We start from the raw sequence: 20303 nt of genomic DNA on the forward strand, positions 1-20303 counted from the left end.
CTTGCCATAATTTCTCTCTACCATGAATCTCTAAAGTTTTCAGCTTCAGGAGCCCCCCTAGTGTAAAAAATCTAATTGTGAGGTTTAATGTCTCAAAACTGCACAGAGGGTTACAAGAGATGCTGTAGTGGGTGGCTTTGGATTAATTTTGACCAGCTGGAGTTTTCAACGTGCACATGAATTTGTGTAAAAGTGTTTCTGTATTTCACCTCCATCAATATGTGGCCAAGGATCAAACCTGCGACCTCGTGCTCAGCAGCAGAACACAATAGCCACCAAGCCACCGCGGCGGGTGCGCTACCAGCTTTCCAGACTATAAACGAATATACTGTGCATTTTCAGGTTTATTGGCTTTCAGCAATGAAGTCTTGCCTGCACAGGTAACCAAAAAGTAGCAGTGGCTTCATGAGTGGCTATGGCTTTCACAGGAGGTCAGACACAAGCAAAAGAAGCAAGCATGCACAAGAACTAGACATCTTGCTCGAAATAGTGAAATGATTTCCAAATGCTGACACATTACAAAAAAGTTTCAAATGAATAAAACTCGGCAAACGACCACTACATAAACGCAAAAAAAAAAGTAAAAAAAAAAAAAAGACTGCGAGCAAGGTTACCTAATAAAGTCAGGCAAGAACTGCCATAGAAAATAGACAAAACCGAGTATGTATAAGTATATAAAAAATTTTAGCTTGCCAAATAGACATAGAAAGTTTTTATGCTGCTTCGAAAATTTTGCATAGGCCCAGCCTTTTCTACAAGTATGAACCAACCACCAGCAATAGCCTCTGCCTGTTTCAGTGAAAACTGCTATGAACTGTTTGTGGGGACATTTTGGATGCCTGCCTCTGACCAACTGTGGTTTGCTTAATTTGATAAATATGTTTTATCCCCCAGCCTCATGAAGGTAAGCGAAAATCGGTGAATCCAGGCTGTAACACTTAGTACAGGAAAGCCAGCTGGGCATATTCATGCATAGCAGGCTGTCCTACATTTCAGAAGTCTAATTTCATATCATTTCATATACAAATCAGTACATACAACAGGTACAAACTTTTGAAATAAGAAAGAACAGAACAAAAGTTCGAGAAAAGAGTACAATTACAAAACCAAGGGAAACCAAAAGGCATAATCAGAAATAATGGGAGGTTGCAGCTGTTTGAAACCAGAAACAAAAAAATAAGCACAGTTCAACAAAAGTGCTTAATCATGAATTGTTATCAGCAACCATTGCAAACCACAAATAACACTATCGCTACGCAAAACTAAAAATATTTGTTATAGTTTCCTTAAACCTGGATAAATCAGTGATGCTTACGATGTCACTTGGAAGGTCATTCTATTCATGGCAAATCTTTGGTAAAGATGAATTAAAATGCTTCACTGTTTTACAATGGCGAATATGAGCTTTGTGTGCATCGTCAAGCTGCTGTGGTACCAACACCGGTGGAACTATGAGGAGAGAATGAAGATGTTGATTGTGGTGGTAAATTTTGTGAAACAGGCTAAGTCTGGCTATCTTGCAGCGGTCAGTAAATAACGGAACACTCAGATATTATTTCACGCATGATAAACTGCTTTGAGACTTCACCCCTCAACCTGGAATATAGATTAGAAATGTAGTACTGGTACAAAAATCATGCACTGGGCTTTTTGATTCAAGGATCAATGCATTAGTTAAAACCAAATGTTGCATTTTCTCAAGATTCTGTGAAGTGCTGTAAAAAGCTTTTGTGATAGGGTGTACCTTGGTGCTGCCACAGTTTAAATGCTTGTGATTGGGGACATCAGAGCAGCTGAGTGCAACCAGCACAAGTGCGCTGCACCAATACAACATATAAGAACACTAACTTTACGGTCCATTGCAGCTTTACTGCTGGTATTAAAATGAAACATACAGCAACACCTTTTATTCGTATACAAGGCTCCATAATGGGCGATATTGCATAATCTTAATGACTTAGGCCTCAAGAACAAACTTAACATGAAATACAATCTGGTGTAGTCATGGCATCTCAGCAGAAGCACAGATTTATATTCCAGCAGAATGGAAAATTGCTAAAACATAGACCGTCTACAAATCAGGCGATATTTCTTGTCAGTCAAATTATAGGCCTATTTCTTTCACATGTACATGCTGTAAAATCTTGGAACATATCTTAAAATCCGTTACAGAGTTCATTGAGGCAAACAATGTCCTCCATGCCTGCCAACATGGCTTCAGGACTGGTCTGTCTACCGCTACCCAACTTGTTGAGATCCTACACGATTTCTCCAAAGCAATTAACGACCAGAAACAAATAGATGTAATTTACCTAGACTTCTCAAAGGCCTTTGATCATGTCTGCCATGCTAAACTACTTCTAAAGCTTAAACATATACTACGAGATGGGCCAATTTTTTGTTAGATTAGCAATTACTTATCTGACTGTCGCCAGTTTGTCAGTTAGGCTCCCACACTTCTGAATCTGTGCCAGTACTTTCTGGTGTACCCCAGGGTTCCGTTTTGGCCCCTATCCTGTTCCTTTTATTCATAAATGACATAACTAATCAGGTTGAATTCAAGATTAGGTTTTTTGCAGACGACTGCGTACTGTATAGAGAAGTACTAAACCGACAAGACCAAGCTAGTCTTAATAAGGATTTTTCTTTGATAGCCCAATGGTGTGAAAATTGGCAAATGGCCTTCAACTTCGATAAAACAGTTTCAATGTCAGTAACAAAAAAGAAATCCAAGCTTACTTTTACATACGGCTGTGATAATACTATACTTGACACGGTCACTCAGTATAAGTACTTGGGCATTATACCATCAGACTTAGGATGGTCGGCTCATGTAGAGCATGTAGCAAGCAAAGCGATGTGAAAGCTTATGTTCTTAAACCGGGCCCGGCGATACTCTACGAAGGAAGCTAAGCTCTTCGCCTATGTGACAATGATACGTCCTGTCTTAGAATATGCGAACGTGGCGTGGTTTCCCTTTGCCCATAATCAAATAGCTACTCTTGAGGCTGTCCAGTGAAAAGCCGCACATTTTATCTGTAACCGATATAGGTGTACCGACTCGCCTACTCAGATGGTATCCGAGATCAGCCTTCATACACTAAGCAGTCGTGCAATGCCGTACTCAAATTTTTGTATCTCATCCTGCATAATAAGGTTCATGTGGATTCTAACACCTATATTTCCTATAACACATCCAGAGAAACCCGTCACAAGCATTACCTTACACTCCAAAAATATTCTTGCACTAACGATACATTTAGCTTTTCGTTCTTCCCACGAGCTGTTCGCGACTGGAATGCTTTAGCCCAGACGGTAGTCGCACAGCCCACTGTTGACAAATTTGTTGAATTTGCTGGCCCAACAGTACTGTCATTCACGACTAAGTGATGTTATCAACATTGTGTTTATCACTGTTTTAACTACCAAGTGTTTTTGGAATTCTGATGTGAAATTACAGATAATGCCATCGATGTTTTCTTTTTTTTGCAAAACATCATCTGTAATTGAAATAAGTTGATTGTGCATTATATTTTTGTCATACTTATTGCTGTTAACATAGGTCTATTATCCTTTACACCCACTAAGTAGTCTTTTGTATTCTTTATGTAAATGCCTGTACTACAATGTCTACAGACCCTTCTAACCCACTCCAGTAAAAATCCCAGACGGGATTGACAGTATAACAAAATAAATAAATAAATAAATATGGTCCCTAGAGTGCCCAAAAACGATACTTACAATAGATGCCTGCACCACAGGACCAGCGTCTGCCACTGATGCCAAGTAGACTAGATTTCTGTGCAAAATTTGCTGATACCTACAAGGCAGAAAGCAAACCACACATTTTTTTTTAAGAAGCCCAACTGCAAAACAGAGAAGTGCGTTAAACATTAGAATATTGGTGTTCCTTGTACACACGCGGCACATTTGCAGAACAGAGAAAACAAGTGCGTTCAACATTAGAGTAGTGGTGCGCCTTGAACACATGCGACACATTTGCAACACGAAAGCATTGCGTGAAAATGCATACTCACTGCAGACATTCCGAAGCCTTCCCTTTGTTTTGATAGTCGACAATAGCTTGTATTAACTGGCTATTTTCATCCAGCATCTACAGCAAACAACAAAGGAAAAGATGGAAGAGGCGGAATTATTGAAAAGCACAGAAGCGGAGCGCATTTTCTCATGATGTGTTGTTGCTACACCGGTTTCAAATCAGAAGCACTTCAGGGTTGACAACGCATGCCTTCTGGTACCGAAGTTTTTTACTGGTCATGCACAGAGCAATACCTGCACAGTTACCGAAAAGTGTTGAAGTTTGAGGAATTATATGTCCCCATGGTGTTGTTGCCATATTGGTTTCAGACCTCAGGCACTTAAGGCGTGACAGCACATGCCTTCTAGTACCGAAACTCTTTACTAGACACGCACACAGCGGCACTTACTAGAAACAGAACGAACAATTACACCATGCACTTTATGGTCGTTTAAAAGAACCGCATAACGTGCCTGTCAGAACACTATGCACATAATGAATGCGCTTGCAAAATGCTACGCCAACTAACCGTCTTTCAAGAAATACAAGCCGCTAGCATGATTCTAGCACTTTACGTTGAAGTTGAAGCACTGCTTAACATATTTTATAAGTCTTAGCAACCTGAATACCGCAAGAAAATACCAACCTTTTGTATCTGAGCTGGACTTGGGTTATGCCGCCCTTTCTGTTGTTGTGCGAAGGCGACCGACATGTCACTTGGCTTGATGCGTCTTGGAGGCAGAGCCTGTGGGGTATTGTGCTCAGCAGTACCAATTAGTGTACGGTCTGAGCGCGAAAATGCAAAAACGATGACTTGCCTACATCGACGGTACAGCGAAGCCAAACAATGGTTACGCGAAAGGAAGCGCGGATACACAGTGTGCCTAGACGCCAAGTGCACGAATACCGGGCATCCAGTGTTGCCGCGATATATTTTAGAGATGCTGCTGGCACAGTCTGGCGCAGTGTCAAACTAAAGTTTTTTCCTTCCGGTTTCCATTCCAGTTTAGCAAAAACTATTCAAACCGGTTTGAACTACTTTACGGTAGCTCCGGATTTTCGCCCCGTTTGCTGGTTTTCTTCCCCGCTACTGGAACTCTGTTGTTTATGGACCGCTTTGGCGGTTCGTAATTACTACTGGCGCTTATCTACAAGGTCCGTCGTCATCTACACCCTCCTGCTGCGTCGTCCAACTCGAGTTCTTGCGCGGCTTCGCGAGTGCGAGTGCCCCCGCGGCACTCGCCGCGTCGGCGCGGAGCATCAAAGCTGTTGTCCGCTGCGTCGAAAGAGCGGAACATTACCGATGCAACTGCCATCCAAGTCAGGAGCGTCTCCTTCTTGGGGACAAGTGCAACGTGCGAAGGCGGTACCCTGAGGATGGATACCACCAACATGGAGCAGAACAGCCCTGCTGTCGTGGCGCACACCTCGGCCAAGAGAACGAAGGAAGCTACTGGCCTTCCATCGGATCAAAATTTAGCTCCAGCAGCCCCGAAAAGACCTTGCTCATCACAAGGCCTGCCCGCACGACCGACACGCATGTCTCCGTAGTCGCCAACGACATCGTGGTACAAAGTGGTTATCAAGCCTCGTGCTAGATATGACATGTCCACTCTGCACAACCATATCATTCAAGCGGCCCTGGACGCCTGCCTCGAGACTTCCCGATTTCAAGATTTTGCTCAACACGAACCCACTAATACGGTCATAGTATGGGTGTCTGCTGTGGCACTAGTTTATAAACTCGAAGAACTACAACAAATACAAGTCTCGGAAGAATGTGTCCTTCCAGTCCAGGCGTACCTCGCCAGTTGTACCAATTTAAGACGCTACGTGGTTAATAGCGTTGACCTTGACGAAGAACCCGAGAGGCTCCTGCAGGGACTATCGTGTCCCACACACAAGGTCGTGGCTGCTCGCTACCTAGGCAGCGGTCGTACGTGCCTAATCACGCTTCAAGGGCCTAATTCCCCACCTAAACGTATCCTGTATTACGGCTGCGTACTTCGCCCGCGTCGGTTCAAGCCTTCCGTTGTGTACTGCTATTCTTGCTTTAGACAGGGACACATGAAATCATCCTGCCCCTACCCACCCAAGGACGACACCATGGAGCCTGAACCGTCAGCATCGTTTAGATGCGGCCTATGCCAAACAAACGATCATGACATCACTTAATTCCACGACGTGTCCTACGAAGTTGAAGGCCACTAAGAAGGCTCGACAACGCCATTCTCGACAGCCAGCAAGGACCCCTCGAGATCCATCAATGAAACAAGTCCCTGTGTACAACCGTTACGCCGTTCTGGCCTCGCTGGAAGAGGACGCTAGCTAGGTGACAATAGCAAGTACAGCGACAAGTGATGCTGCCACTCCTACATATAGCGCAGCTGTTAGGTCGTCCACTTCACGACCGCAACGGACATCATAATCGACAGAAGACACGCCGCTTCCTTTGGCAGACGAAGAGTTCGAGATCGACGCTCGCCTGGCCACCCTTGAAAAGGAAATCCAACGTCTCAAGGAACGCCGTACAGTGCTCCGGCGTCGTCATGACGGAGCGCGGCCGTCGCATTCGTCGTCGACGTCTAGTCCTGCTCATATGGCTAACCCGGCATCTGTGTCGAAACCTCTTTCACCCCAAGAACTCTTGCGCTTCGTTGCGCAACAGCTCCAGCATCTCACCTCGGTTCTACTGGCCAATCTTAATCTATGATGGCTGCTGCGTCTTCAAGTGTGCCAGAAGGCATCTTACAGTGGAACTGTCGCGGCATCGCGGGGAAGGTCGGAGAGCTGCGTCAGCGTCTCAGATATGGGAAGCTGCGTGTTTGGGCTATACTGCTTCAAGAGTCCAACGGCCCGCCACCCATTCCAGGATTTGTGGTATACTCATCGCTTTCAATGTTGGATCGTAGGAGTGCCTCGTAGGAGTGCCTGGATGCCCCTCCAGGAAAGGCTGCAGCGTATGTAAAATGCACTCTTCATCAGACTCGCGTTGATGTTTCACGGTGGTGTACTTTATGGCAAGAAGTCGTGGCCGTATTGGTTCGTCTCCAACGCACGGACGTTATCATCGTTTCGTACTATGCCTGCCCCTACAGCGGTCGTGCGGCTCGGTTGTGTCTCGGTTGGTTGGCGCACCTACGACAGAAACATCCTGGTTGCACCATTATGGTAGCAGGAGATTTTAATGCGCCCCACATCACATGTGGATACGCTATTTCCAGTGCGCGTGGTACGTGTGTGCTGGACACATTTATGGACGCCCAATCCACTCTGCTTAATAATGTGTCAGTGCCTACTTGTCGGCGTGACCACCCTCGCGCGCCGCCACACTTACCAGACTTATCTTGGTGGCTAGGAAGGACGACCGTCTCCTGGTCATGTGAACCCGACTGCTGAGGTAGCGACCATCATCCGATTCACCTTGGTTTATCTTCGGGCGGAACAGGCCGCCTCCGCCGACTATGTCGAGTGGTGGACTGGGATCGATACAGGGAGGTATCAGAAAGTAATGTATCCAACTCCATGCTGGACCCGTCCCGTTGTCTTAAGGCGGCATTAGTTGAGGCGACACATACGTCGTGGGTTGATGAATCGCGAACCGCTCCCGATTTGCAACTTCTGCCTCTCTGGACGTCGTGCCGCCAAGCAGAAATTGCATCAGAACGTGACCCTGCATAAAATACCCTTCGCGTAGAAGCCCAACGCCTTACAGCAGTAGCTCGGCGCCGTGAACACCGCGTAGAACCTGGCCGCTGGATGGACTGATGCTCTTCTCTCGGACCTTCGTCATCCAATGCCTCCATTTGGCGCACCTTCCGAGTAATGGAACGTAGTCGGCGCCCTCCAGAGCCCGCAGCCTTCGCCCTGTTAGCATCGGGCCAGACACCAGCAGTATTCGCAGAAACTGTCGCCCACACCTTTTTTCCGGCTTTGGGCACAACACCGCCTCCCTTCCTTGTTCAAAACTGCCTTCCCGAGGACGCAGGCACGCCGCCTACGCTCTCTGACATCGAGGGTATACAAGCTGTCTTCACTATCGCAGAGTTTTTAGCGGCAATAGACTTGTCGAAGCCATGCAAGGCACCAGGACCGGATGGCATACCGTATGAACTTTATAAAAACACGGAAGGCAAGGTTCTCGAAGTGCTGTTGGGGGCCATAAACGAAGCTTGGGCTACAGGAGTCATTCCTGATTCTTGGCGGCATGCAGAAATGGTCCCTATTCCCAAATCCGGAAAACCCCAAGATAATATCGCTCATATGTGCCCAATAGCGCTAACCTCAACCTTAGGCAAGCTGATGGAGCGTATGCTCGCGACACGTATTACATGGTGGCTCGAGCGGTACTCATGGTGTCATCCTGGCCAAATCGGGTTCCGTGCTCATCTGAGCGCAGAGGATGGCCTTGCGTACCTTTCTATAGTTCTCATCGGAGGCCGCTTCCGAAAAATTCGCACGATTCTGGCAATGGATATTCGTAAAGCGCACGACCATGTGAGTCACGAAGCAATTGTCGGAATTCTCCATTGGCTTAAGTTCCCTAGCCATGTCTGCACATTCGTCGAAGCCTTCCTGTGCGCTCGCACCTCCTCCAATCGCCTGGCTGGCCAAGCGGCAGGTCAGTTCGTCGCACATCGGGGTGTCCCACAAGGATCTGTGCTCGCACCAGTCCTTTTCAATATTGCTCTCCTTCCACTAGCTTGGAAGCTAGCCACGATACATAACGCACAGTACATAATGTACGCAGATGACATCACTGTCTGGTCAGTTGATCCTTAAATCTGCCACCAAGAACAAGCGCTCCAAGAGGTCCTAAACGTGACGCACAACTGGTGTGCTCAGATAGGCCTTGGCATTTCCAAGGGCAAGACGACGTACATGTCAGCAGCGAACAAGTATGGGCGCCGTTTACTGGCACTCCGGCCTCTTCAGTTAACTCTGGATCAGCAACCATTGCACGAGGCTTCAACTCTCCGTGTACTCGGCCTTGAAATGGATTCCTCCGGATCTGCGGGACCATGGGTCAAGAATGCAAGGCCGCAGAAACGATACAGTTGATACGTAGGATTGCGAAGAAATCTGGCGGAGCGAGCACCAACATGGCTCGCCTTCTTGTCCGTTCTGTATTGCAACGACGACTCGTCTACAGAGCTCAGTTTCATCATCTCACGAAGGCACAATGGGCTCGCCTTGAGGCCATTAATAGCGAAGCCATGCGGGCCATAACGGGACTACCACGTCTCACACCGTTGCCAACCCTACAGGCCGAGTCCCAACTCAACACTACCGACGAACTCGTACACCAACGTCGATGCGTGCGCGCCCTAAAGCCATCATATTTCTGCTCGGCTGCTTCACTGGCCCGGTACATGGGACACGAAATAGACAATCTCACATCGACGAGACCCGATGTAGCTCCGTGGAAAAGGGTACAATTAAGTGACAATAAGCCTCTTGGTCGTCTGTATAGCCCGGTTCCTCGTCAGGCGAATGCCAAAGTTTCCCGCCTTCGTCGCGCCGATGATAATCAAGACGATGCGACTCTTGTAGCATACACTGATGCCAGTGTTAATGGCACCACGATTCACACAGCTCTCGTGTGTCCATTGATACCAGAGGCAGGCCAGACGTGCTCGTATGTTGCCGATCCTGCACCACCGGCCTACCTTGCAGAGCTTGCTGCCATACGAGACGGCTTGGCCGCGTTGCTACCTACTGTTCAAGCTGCTCGATACTCTCATCTCATCATTCGCACAGACTCTACTCAAGCCATCCACGACATACGTAGGGTATTTCGGTCCACTCTATTCTCAGATAGCATTCACCGTCTTGCTGCCACTACGAATATCCTCATACGCGTCCAGTGGGTGCCTCGAGCAGCCCTGTCGGGTCTCCTTGAAGCAGATATGGCAACCCACCCACAGATTACAACATACCCACTTTCACATTTTCCTGAAGACGCCTGTGGATGACTGATCCGGGAAAAGGAAAACCTCCGACGTACCACACGAGCTCTCATACCTCCGTGTGGGTCAGACCTCCCTGGTGGTTAACCCGCCGAGAGGAGGTTACGTTAAGGAGGCTACGTGTCGGGGTCGTGCTCACCCCGTCTGTGACCGCTCTCTGGCCACAACAGTACCATGGTCCTTACGGCTCATCATGCCCATCTTGCAACACAGAAATCCAAAATGTGACAGTGAAACACCTATTATGGACATGCCCAGGACTTCATCTAAGCCGTCTCCGCCACCTCCGGGCAACAGGTCTTCGGCCTGGCCGCCCACCCGTCCTTGAACGTTGGATTCATGGGCCACATCATCGTTCACTCCTAGATTTTTTGCACGAGTCGAATCTGTTCGTGTATTTTTTACATCCTTTGTATTATGCCTAAGGGCACGCTTTCGAATTAAAAAAAACTACGTTATAAAAAAGTAGCAGTTTCGCCCTAAAGGCAAATGATTGCGATAGCAAATTATTAGACAGATATACGAAGTAAAGGTAGTACTTTTATAGCCGTATAAATTGCACACAAGCACGTGTCACGTGCGCACAGGCAAACGTGAACAGTCCTCGCACCATGATCGCGGACATAGAGTTAATACCGCGGACACTGGCCACACTTGAGAGGCTAGCCACACTCGCTGTCAGAACGCTGGCATGATGAAGAGCGTTAGCAGCGGCGAGCGAATGCTTCGTGCTGCCTCTAGCTGCAGCGCGTCCCCGAAACTTGAGTTTACGCCATCTCCACCACTAGACGCGTGAGAACGAAGCGCGCACGAACCCGCCGTGGTTGCTCAGTGGCTATGGTGTTGGGCTGCTGAGCACGAGGTCGCGGGATCGAATCCCGGCCACGGCGGCCGCATTTCGATGGGGGCGAAATGCGAAAACACCCGTGTGCTTAGATTTAGGTGCACGTTAAAGAACCCTAGGTGGTGGAACTTTCCGGAGTCTCACACTATACGGCGTGCCTCATAATCAGAAAGTGGTTTTGGCACGTAAAACCCCAAATATTATTATTATTATATTAAGCGCGCACGAAGCCACAAGCCATCTCGACTCGCGTGGGCTTAGTACTCACCAAAGATTACCTCCAAGATCGGGTGCGCGGTCGTGCTCAGCCACGCCAAGCGCAGCAATGGCAGCCTGCACCTACAGTATTGTGACGAAGCTGTGCGGCTTCGAGTTTAGTTTATGTACATAAATAAAAGAAAATTCAGCGACAATTACGATGCTTCCTAATGCGAAATTTTCAGTTCGCGATATATTGGCTGGCGCGAACAATCTGTCTCGTGCGGCACATTGAAAACGGAGCGAAAAGTGCGGCGCGACTGCCTCACTAATCTGGGGATTGCGAGAGGCAACGTGTAGGTGACGCGTGGGCGCAATTCACAACAGCCGCCGCAGACAGACCTCCCAGACGACGCGTGCTACTCTGGTGCCATCTCGCAGCCATCGTGGCTGCACTATGCTTCTCACGCTTTCGCTTCATGGTTCCGCTGCACCCTTCTCCTCCGCTTTCCTCCTCGCGTCTTTCATCCACCGCTAAGTACCGCGTTCGCTCTTTCATTCCCAGTAAAACACGATGATAAAAATAATCGGAAGCGACGAAGCCACTCGTAAAGGCGCACAACAAACAAGCTATATTTAAAGCACACAGGGCAAGCAAACAGAAAACACATACAAGAGAGCTGAAGTTCATGCAAGTGTTCAAGGTACACGAAGAGCGTTCACTCGTGAAGTGGGTACGATGTACAGACTAGGCGATGAGCGCGCGAAGAGCAGATTGGAGCACGTCCTGGGGATGGAGCTCGGCACAGTGTCGATCCTTGTGTATGCTGGCAGTGGCCGGACGTCCCGTCGACGTTCACCGGCAGGAGCTTGACTAAGTATCGGAGACGCCGGACAGGACCTGCTGGACACCCTTACGGCGTTCGCCAGCTGCAGGCTTCGGGAGGAACTAGATGAGGTTCCCGCGTCCTGGTGGGAGCCTGTTGCGACCACAGGTGAGAGCTCCAGTTACCGTTACGCCAGCGCCCCGGACGCCATCTTCCTTCTCCCGACGCGTCTTTCACGATCTGGTTTGATCGCCGGCTTCTCTCCGAATGATAGACTATGATATAGGATATCCTTCTTCGATGGCGCGTGCCCACTGCTGGGGATTGGATTTGGATGGTACTAGGAAGATGTTGGTATTGCAAAAGATGGTAAAAGTATCAGGTGGAAATGGATAAAAATTTGTAGGACGCTTAAGCTTCGCCTTTAAAGGGACACTAAAGGTTACCAGAAACTCAAGTTAAAGTGGTAGAGCAATGTTCTAGAACGTCTAAGGCGTCAATATAATCGCGAACAGAGCTTTAGTAACCGAGAAATTGAGGTAAATGCATGACACGATTTGAGACACCCCAGCGACATTCCGGTACTAGCCCGATGACGAAAGGACTCCTCATAATTTGTGTTACTAATACTCAACTACTAGTATTAAAAATATCATTTCATTCGATTATAAGACGGAAAAAAATGCTACTTGTCTACGTCTATTCGATTCTAAGAAAAAATAACATTTTGACGTTACCCTTCAATAATATGGGTGTTCGAAAGGTTTCGTTTTCGCTCGACTCTGCGCGCTCAACTCTGCGCCGCGCACGCTTTGGAGTTTCAGTAGTTTCGTTATCGCGTCGTGCTGTGAGGGTTCTGCTGACTCGCGAAACTTTCATTTGGAACAAGCAGCGAGAATGCCACGTCCATGCGATGTCGTGGGAAGCCCTCGTTGCTTTCCCGCTCCGGAGAGCCGGTGTCGAGGCCGCCGTCGTAGTACGCAACGACGCCGGCAGTGCGAGCCCTCAGCAGCAGGTCGCGCTCGTCGGTGCTCAAATCGCTGAAGTTGAGCCCACCATCGCGAGCCAATCTGTCGGTGTCAGGGTCCATTGCGACGAGCGTCGAAGTTAGCGTCATAGAATGAAGTACCAGCTTATGGGCGCCTTGCGCTTTCTAGGCCGAGTTTTGCGTCGATTCGCACATATTTATGCCCTGTTGCGAGTGCGAAAAGGCTCGTCGCTTCTCATAGACCACGCCGACCACGCTGCGAGCTCGCCGCAGCCTAGTTTAACGAAAACGGACTCTCCGTGTGCCGTGGGACGTAATGTGGGACGTAATTCGTTTCTCCTTCCGCTAGCCACCATACTCCCACTTTCGCTCTGCTGTCGGCTCTGTCTTGGCTCTGTTTCTGGCCGCGCGTTCGCGTTTTGCGCAGAAAAGCCGTAGCGCCGTCTGCGGACGCCGTTCTACTCACCGATGGCGCAACGTCACTATGAGACCATGATGTCAGTACTCCTCGATCGGAGGGCGGGCGATTTGAACTGCGCTAGAGGTACGCGGACGCTTCAGAACGCATTTTCTCTTAAAATAAGTCTCTCCTTGGCACGAAACAAGCGTTTCGAGGTTTCTGGGATGGTATTTCAACAGTCCACGTTGACTTAATAGTAACCTTTAGTGTCCCTTTAAGAGTGGAACGCGATAGCATTCAAAGCCCCCTGACTGCTTTTCATGCTTCTCGGCAACTGCAGCTTATGTGACCATAACGTTTACTAGGAAACGCTGGGTGCGAACGCTATGCACGAAGGCAAGCTTTCTGGTAGAAACGCGGCCTCTTGCGTGGGTTGATTTATTGCTATTGTTTCGCACTTTTGTCTGAGAAGAGCTAACATAAAAGATCTGTGCTGTCGGTGTTCTTTTCCCATTACATTTGTTTGTGGGCTGCCGTTCTCAATATTCCGAGGAATAACTTAGTAAAGAATGAATGACAAGGTATGAACAACTTTAGTGGTAGAAGAGCGGTTGCGTATGCGTGGTTCGGAATTTAGTTCGAAATTCTTTTTGCAGAATCGCCTTGAAACAAGTATAAATTCCTCCACGCTGAGCAAACATCACTGTGGCAGTTTCCAAGAGAGGAAGTTCCCAGAGAAAGGACATTTAAAATGGAAAAATTTAAACCAAGTTGCCTGAACACTGGTTCTAAAATGCTTTTTGCTTAAAGAAGAAAAACGGCGGCTGAATAAGAAAAAAATATCTATGGTCTCACCTTCTGGTTAGCTTGGGCACAGTATGTAGGATGCCAGACCAGCCCTGTGACGATAAAAGTTTAATACTGGTGTTCGACAGCGTAACCGGGTAAAAATTACTTCAGTTTTTCTGGTGTGAAAATAATTTTTGTGCCAAGGGAATAGAAGGTGTCGATATGTTGAAAAATTTGCTATCGCTTGGTTCAAAAAGTCTTGAGCAATTGCATACCTCCTGAACTTAGTAGTAGTTAGGTAAGCTGATGCGGGAAGTAATGATAGTACAGGGCCATTGAGGGCTGCTCTCGTGAGACTGTCAGCCATTTCGTCCATGTATAATCCCTTATGACCAGGCACTTAAAGTAATCTAATTAAATTTATGTGGGCAGGCACTAGGAAATGAAGTTTACGTAAAAGGCTAGTAGCACTATATGTTGTGAGCGATGTACATAAAGAATCAGTTGTTATGACTACCGTCGATATTGATGAATTTAGTTTACGTAAGGATAACACTACAGCTAGAAATTAAGCCAGATATACGGATAAGTAGTCCGGAATCCTGATTGAGAATGACCAGTCTAGAGGAGGAGCGAGAATGCCAGATTTTTCTCCCAGGTGCGCCCATGAGTATTCCCTTACGTTTTTGACAAATGACAGGTCCGGAAACGTGTCTCGACTTACACTATTGCCTACTCGAGTTGGTTGGAGGAGGTTGGTTATCAATTCGAGGCCCATTTGGTCAACCGCATCGAGGAGCGGTCACTACATCCTCAGCATCTCGGTATCCACGCCGAAACTCAAGAGAACAATTGGCGAAATTAGGCTTAGGGACTGGGAGGCATTCAGGCAGTACCCCCCGCCCGAAAACGGTATAACGGACATAGCGGAATGGATGCAGCACCTCCGGGACGCCCACATCCAAACCACCAAAACCATCCAGCGCACGGTCGAGACGCCCGAAGTCGACCGCCGGCTCTTACACCTGTGGGAAGCCCGCGAGGGCCTCCTCAAACGGTGGAAGCGACAGCGGTTAAACCGGAAGCTACGTCTACGAATCGAGAAAATAACAGACGAAGCTACAAATTACGCAAACGAGCTGACGCAGCAAAATTGGGTACAGTTTTGCACCTCGCTCAAGGGTACCCTGAGTACGGCGCAGACGTGGGCCATCCTACGTTGCCTGATCGAGCCCGACAAGGCGAAATCGACAACCAGTCGGACGCTCCTAGAAATCGCTCACAAGTTCCCCGGAAACGACCAGGATCTGATTGACACCCTAAAAACCAGATACCTTGGTAGCGACCCCATACAACCCTGCCTCCTAAAATATGAAGGAGAACCAATACCAGAACTGGACGCTCCCATCACGGAAGAAGAGGTGTATGCCGTGGCACGAGCCTCACAGCGCAACACTGTTCCCGGAGTTGACAAAATCACCAATGCCATTATTAAAAACCTGAGCCCGATGCACATCCAGGACTTCACCGAATACCAAAACGAGGAACTCTGGAGCAAGGGGCACGTACCGAACGAGTGGAAACACGCGGAAATCGTGACCATTCCCAAACCCGGCAAGGAGCCCGCGATCGACGCCCTGCGTCCCATCTCGCTGACTTCGTGCCTCGGCAAGCTGTACGAGAGGGTCATCGAAACCCGCCTCCAACATTACATAGAGGACGGTGACCTCTTCCCGCACACCATGCTTGGCTTCAGGCCGGGACTATCTGCGCAAGATGCGTTCCTAATCCTAAGGGAAGAAGTTCTTAAGGGCATCCCGAGGGGAGGAGAACATCTCCTGCTCGCACTCGACCTAAAAGGGGCATTCGATAACATCTCTCACGAGGCCATTCTCAAGGGACTGAACGACATCAGCTGCGGGGAGCGCATCTTTAATTACGTTAAATCGTTCTTGACGGGCCGGACGGCAACCATCGGAATAGGCCAGACTCGATCGGATACGATCGACGTGCCGAACAAAGGAACACCGCAAGGGGCGATAATCTCCCCGATTCTATTCAACGTCGCGATGCTAGCGCTGACCAAAGAGCTGCGGAAGATCCCCGACCTAGGTTACGCCCTGTACGCAGACGACATCACGCTCTGGGCCACCAAGGGCTCCCTAGCGCGAAAAGAGGCAACCCTTCAAGAGGCCGCGACGGCCGTGGAGAGATTTGCGGCAGCGAGCGGGATGCGTTGTGCGCCAGAAAAGTCCGAGGTGATCCGGGTGCACGGAGGAGGAATCTACAAGTCCCCCGGCCCTATCGACATCTATCTTGAGGGCCAGAAGATCACGGAAGGCAATAAGACTAGGATTCTGGGTTTTTGGATCCAGAGCAACCTGAAAGCCTCCCACACCATCCAAACCCTCAGGTCTGCCACCAACCAGATCTCGCGGATTATAAAACGAATTACAAGAAGCCGCAAGGGCATGCGAGAAGAGGACACGCTTCGCCTCGTCCAGGCTCTGGTGATCAGCAGAATCACGTATAGCATGCCGTATCACTATCACTCGCTAAACAAACGCGACCAAGAACAAGTCGATGCCATCATCAGAGGCGCGTACAAAACGGCCCTGGGTCTCCCTGTCACTACCTCATACGAGAAGTTAGCGGCCCTCGGGATCCACAACACCTTCGCTGAGCTGTCGGACGCGGTTATGGCTTCGCAAAAGACCAGACTACAGAAGACGGCGGCGGGCAGAGCCATCCTCCACCGGACCGGAACGGCAACGGATCTCCGCGCCCTCGATGGGCAACGATCACTCCCGCCTGAGGTCAGAGGCAAGATCAAGGCGAACCCGATACCGAAGCACATGAGCCATGAACTCCAGGAAGGACGACGCAAGGCTCGCGTCGACAGACAGCGCCGACAATTCAAGGGTGACCCGTACGTAACGTACGTGGACGTGGCGGCGTACCCTGTAGGGGGCCTCTTCGCGGTAGCCGCCGTGAACGGGAGAGACAACTCCTTGACCCTCGCGGCCTCCGTAAGGGCAGAGACCCCAGCTGCGACTGAGACCATAACCGCGGCGCTGGTAATAAAGCAAGAAGACAGGGTAGGCAGGGAATTCCATGTCGTTACCGACTCGCAACAGGCCTGCCGTAACTTTACCAACGGACGAACACCGCTGCTGGCGGCTCAGATTCTAGGCCCGAGGCTGCAAGAATACCATCAAATCACGTGGACGCCGGGTCACGCGGGTCTGGAGGGGAACGAGAGGGCGAACGCCCTAGCTCGAGCGCTAATCAACCGAGCGGGGCAAGACGAATCGTCTCATCAATCCCCACCATTTACCTTCATGCCTCTGCCGTCCAATTACTTCGACCGACTCGAGATCCAGCTACTCAACCGCAGGATTTATCCTCCGCCTCACAGAAAGCTCAGCACTGAAGATGCCGTAGCTCTCCGACTTATTCAGACAAACACATTTCCTAACCTACACAAATACAGTAAAATGTTCCCACATACATATCGCGGCATCTGCCCCTGGCGCGGCGACACACGCCCTACACTCTTCCACATATCGTGGGGGTGCGGGGGCAAACCTCAACACTTAAAGACGCCTAGCACGTCATTTGAGCGGTGGGAGGTACAGCTGACCGGCGATACCCTGGCGGGACAAGAAGCTCTCGTCCAGCAAGTACGTGGAGCAGCCATGGCCAGTGGAGTCCTGGAATGAGGACACCACCCACTCGACCTCAAGAGCAACCACCTCGATGGTTCGAATAAATGTTTTTTTTCTCTCTCTCTCCACACTGTGAGGCATCTGTTGCAATGACATATATGATCTTGTAGTAGTCCATTTAATATTTTATGAGAGAGAAGTTTTGCATTGTTTGGGTAGGTATCATAATAGGTGATTTGTAGACTCTCTTGCACATCACAAACGGGTGGCGCCTCCCAAATATGTACATTTAAAGGGTTAATCATTGTTTGTACAAAGACCACCTGTTGTGTACATGAAACCGGGGCCAGTGTACTCCGAAGAATAATGCAGGCTGGTAGATGAATATGCTTTCTAATCTTCTAATAGGGGATTCGTACATATTGAAGAATGCTTGTACCGTCAGCAAACAAAATTTGCGCAATATTGAGGGCAACCTGACTTCTGGGTGTAATACGTTATTAGCCACAAATTTCGGTAATCCGCAGCTCAATCGCAGGGCTTCCATTCAAGCAGAACAAGGGGGCGTAATTTATAAGCTTGCGCATTAGAAAATTGCACACATTCAAATTCTAAAATGGGCAGCACATACATTTTATGTATCATTAGTAGTGGGTCTCTCCGAATCCCTGACAGACTGTTGCATAGTTTACGTAGCATGCCAACTGCTCTCACTCCTTTTTAAACTATATTGTCAATATGGCCAAGCCATCTGAGGGAACCGTGATAGACTACAATTTAGTACTTAACCGACTCCACTTGAGGTATAGTCTCGAGACGGTAGGTTAGCGATGTGTTAACGGGATTATTAAGGGGGAAAACCAATATCGAGCACCTTCTCACGTTAAGTGAAAGGCGAATCTTGGTTAACCAGGTTTCTATGGCGTCGAGATAGTTCTGTAGTCGATAATATAGGGAGTGAATATAACTGTCTGATACAAAGAAAGCAATATCGTCTACGTATGCACATGTTTGTACATTTGGATGCCGAGGAATGGAACTTAACAAAACGTTAATTAATTAATTAATGTAATATTCTCAATGCCATTGCGGCGTTACAGAGAGGAGTGTTACAGTTGTGGTACATTATTGCAGATGTACGTCTTGAATGAAGATTGAATGAAGATGAATGAAGAGTGTTGCTAGCGATGGAGGCGGGAGGCACGTGATTTCATTCCGATGACGTCTTTGGCACGAATGAATGAAAGTACAAGTTGGTGTGGTAGCTTGGCACTTCAGCTTTAAAACGATGGTCAACACGTGATGAGATGTAGAAAGGCGCAGTAAAGAGAGCGTTTTTGAGATCATGGTCAGAGAAAAATATTTTATGAAAAAGACAGAGGCGGTCAAGTGCTCTTCTGCAAGATAGATCAGGAAAGTTAAGAGAAGACTTCATTGCAGACACGCTGGAAGTACGAGAATAACTGGAGTAAGTAAAAAACGAGCTGAACAGTTCTGGATAGCCTCAAGAGAGAAAATGAGCTCTCCTACTTTGGACTTGACTAATGTTTTGTAGAGCGTTAGTTTCAGTGAGACGGTGGCTGAAGAGAAGTTGCAGCACAATAAACCAAGTATGCGGTTTGCACTGTTAATTACATAATGAATATGCTCATGCCGTGTTATGTCATTAGAAATGTGGACACTAAGATATTTGTAGGAATGATGGAAACTAATTTCGAGCCATTAACAGAGTAGAAAAACGGAGTACGAATAATAATGGAGAAGTGACAGCTCCTTGAGGAACACCTCGTGATTGATTATGTATGCTCGAAGAAAAGCCTCTTAGACCGCAGTAGAATTTCCTCCCATTTAAAAATTAATATTCACATATTCTACAATATCGTAGGCTATGGAGATGTCTAGTGTCACAATAGCCCCTATCTGCCTTTGGCGCCGTGCTAATTTTATTCTACTTTCTAAGTCCACGTGAGCAGCCCTATCAGAGCAGTCAGAATAATTGGCTGGGAGACTTCCACCACAGAGGCGGCATTGCTCATCTTGGGCACTACAATCACTTTGATTGTGCTTTTCCCCACATGTGCAACAACGCCGACTTGACCTGCACCCTGCACTACTATGGCCGTATCGCCAACAATTAGGACATTGTAGCGGACGCGGTGCCAGAGGTTCAACTCTGAACAAAAGGGGCCACACTATTAGTTCTGATGGACAGGAAGTTCCTGCGAATGTTGCAATCACCGATTCTGTTGGGGCACTCCTATTGTCTACCATTCGACTGCAGCTATAAAAAGCAATTACTCCAGTCCCAGACAATCTCTCTAATGTTTCTGATGGATATAGATCAGCATCGAGACCTCTAACTATTCCCTTAGTGCATGAGAGGTGAGCAGGGATTAAGGAATTCACCGGAAGTGACGCGAATGATGAACACTTAAGCAAATCCGCGACAAAGGTCTGTTCTGGTGATCTGCACACGATACCTCCGCAGTAGAACTGTCTCACTTCTTTGATGGCCTGGTATGCAAAGGTAGCAGCACGTAGAGATTTGTGGATAGCCTGGGGGTTGGTCAGCCATATAGAG

General features: G+C 48.3%; 1 protein-coding gene across 1 annotated transcript in view; it reads right to left on the reverse strand.

Annotated features, from left to right (window-relative positions):
- LOC142563734 (uncharacterized) overlaps window positions 1–4941 on the reverse strand; it is a 71297-nt gene extending 66356 nt beyond the window's left edge. The window contains exons 1-3 of the mRNA XM_075674334.1: window positions 4686–4941; window positions 4038–4114; window positions 3742–3820 (exon numbers count right to left, since the gene is read on the reverse strand). Coding sequence (XP_075530449.1) covers window positions 3742–3820; window positions 4038–4114; window positions 4686–4751 — 222 coding nt within the window. The 5' untranslated portion in view covers window positions 4752–4941. The remainder of the gene's footprint in view (window positions 1–3741; window positions 3821–4037; window positions 4115–4685) is intronic.
- Window positions 4942–20303: the final 15362 nt, after the last annotated feature.

The sequence above is a fragment of the Dermacentor variabilis genome, chromosome 1 (genome assembly GCF_050947875.1).
Source record: "Dermacentor variabilis isolate Ectoservices chromosome 1, ASM5094787v1, whole genome shotgun sequence".
NCBI lineage: Eukaryota > Metazoa > Arthropoda > Arachnida > Ixodida > Ixodidae > Dermacentor > Dermacentor variabilis.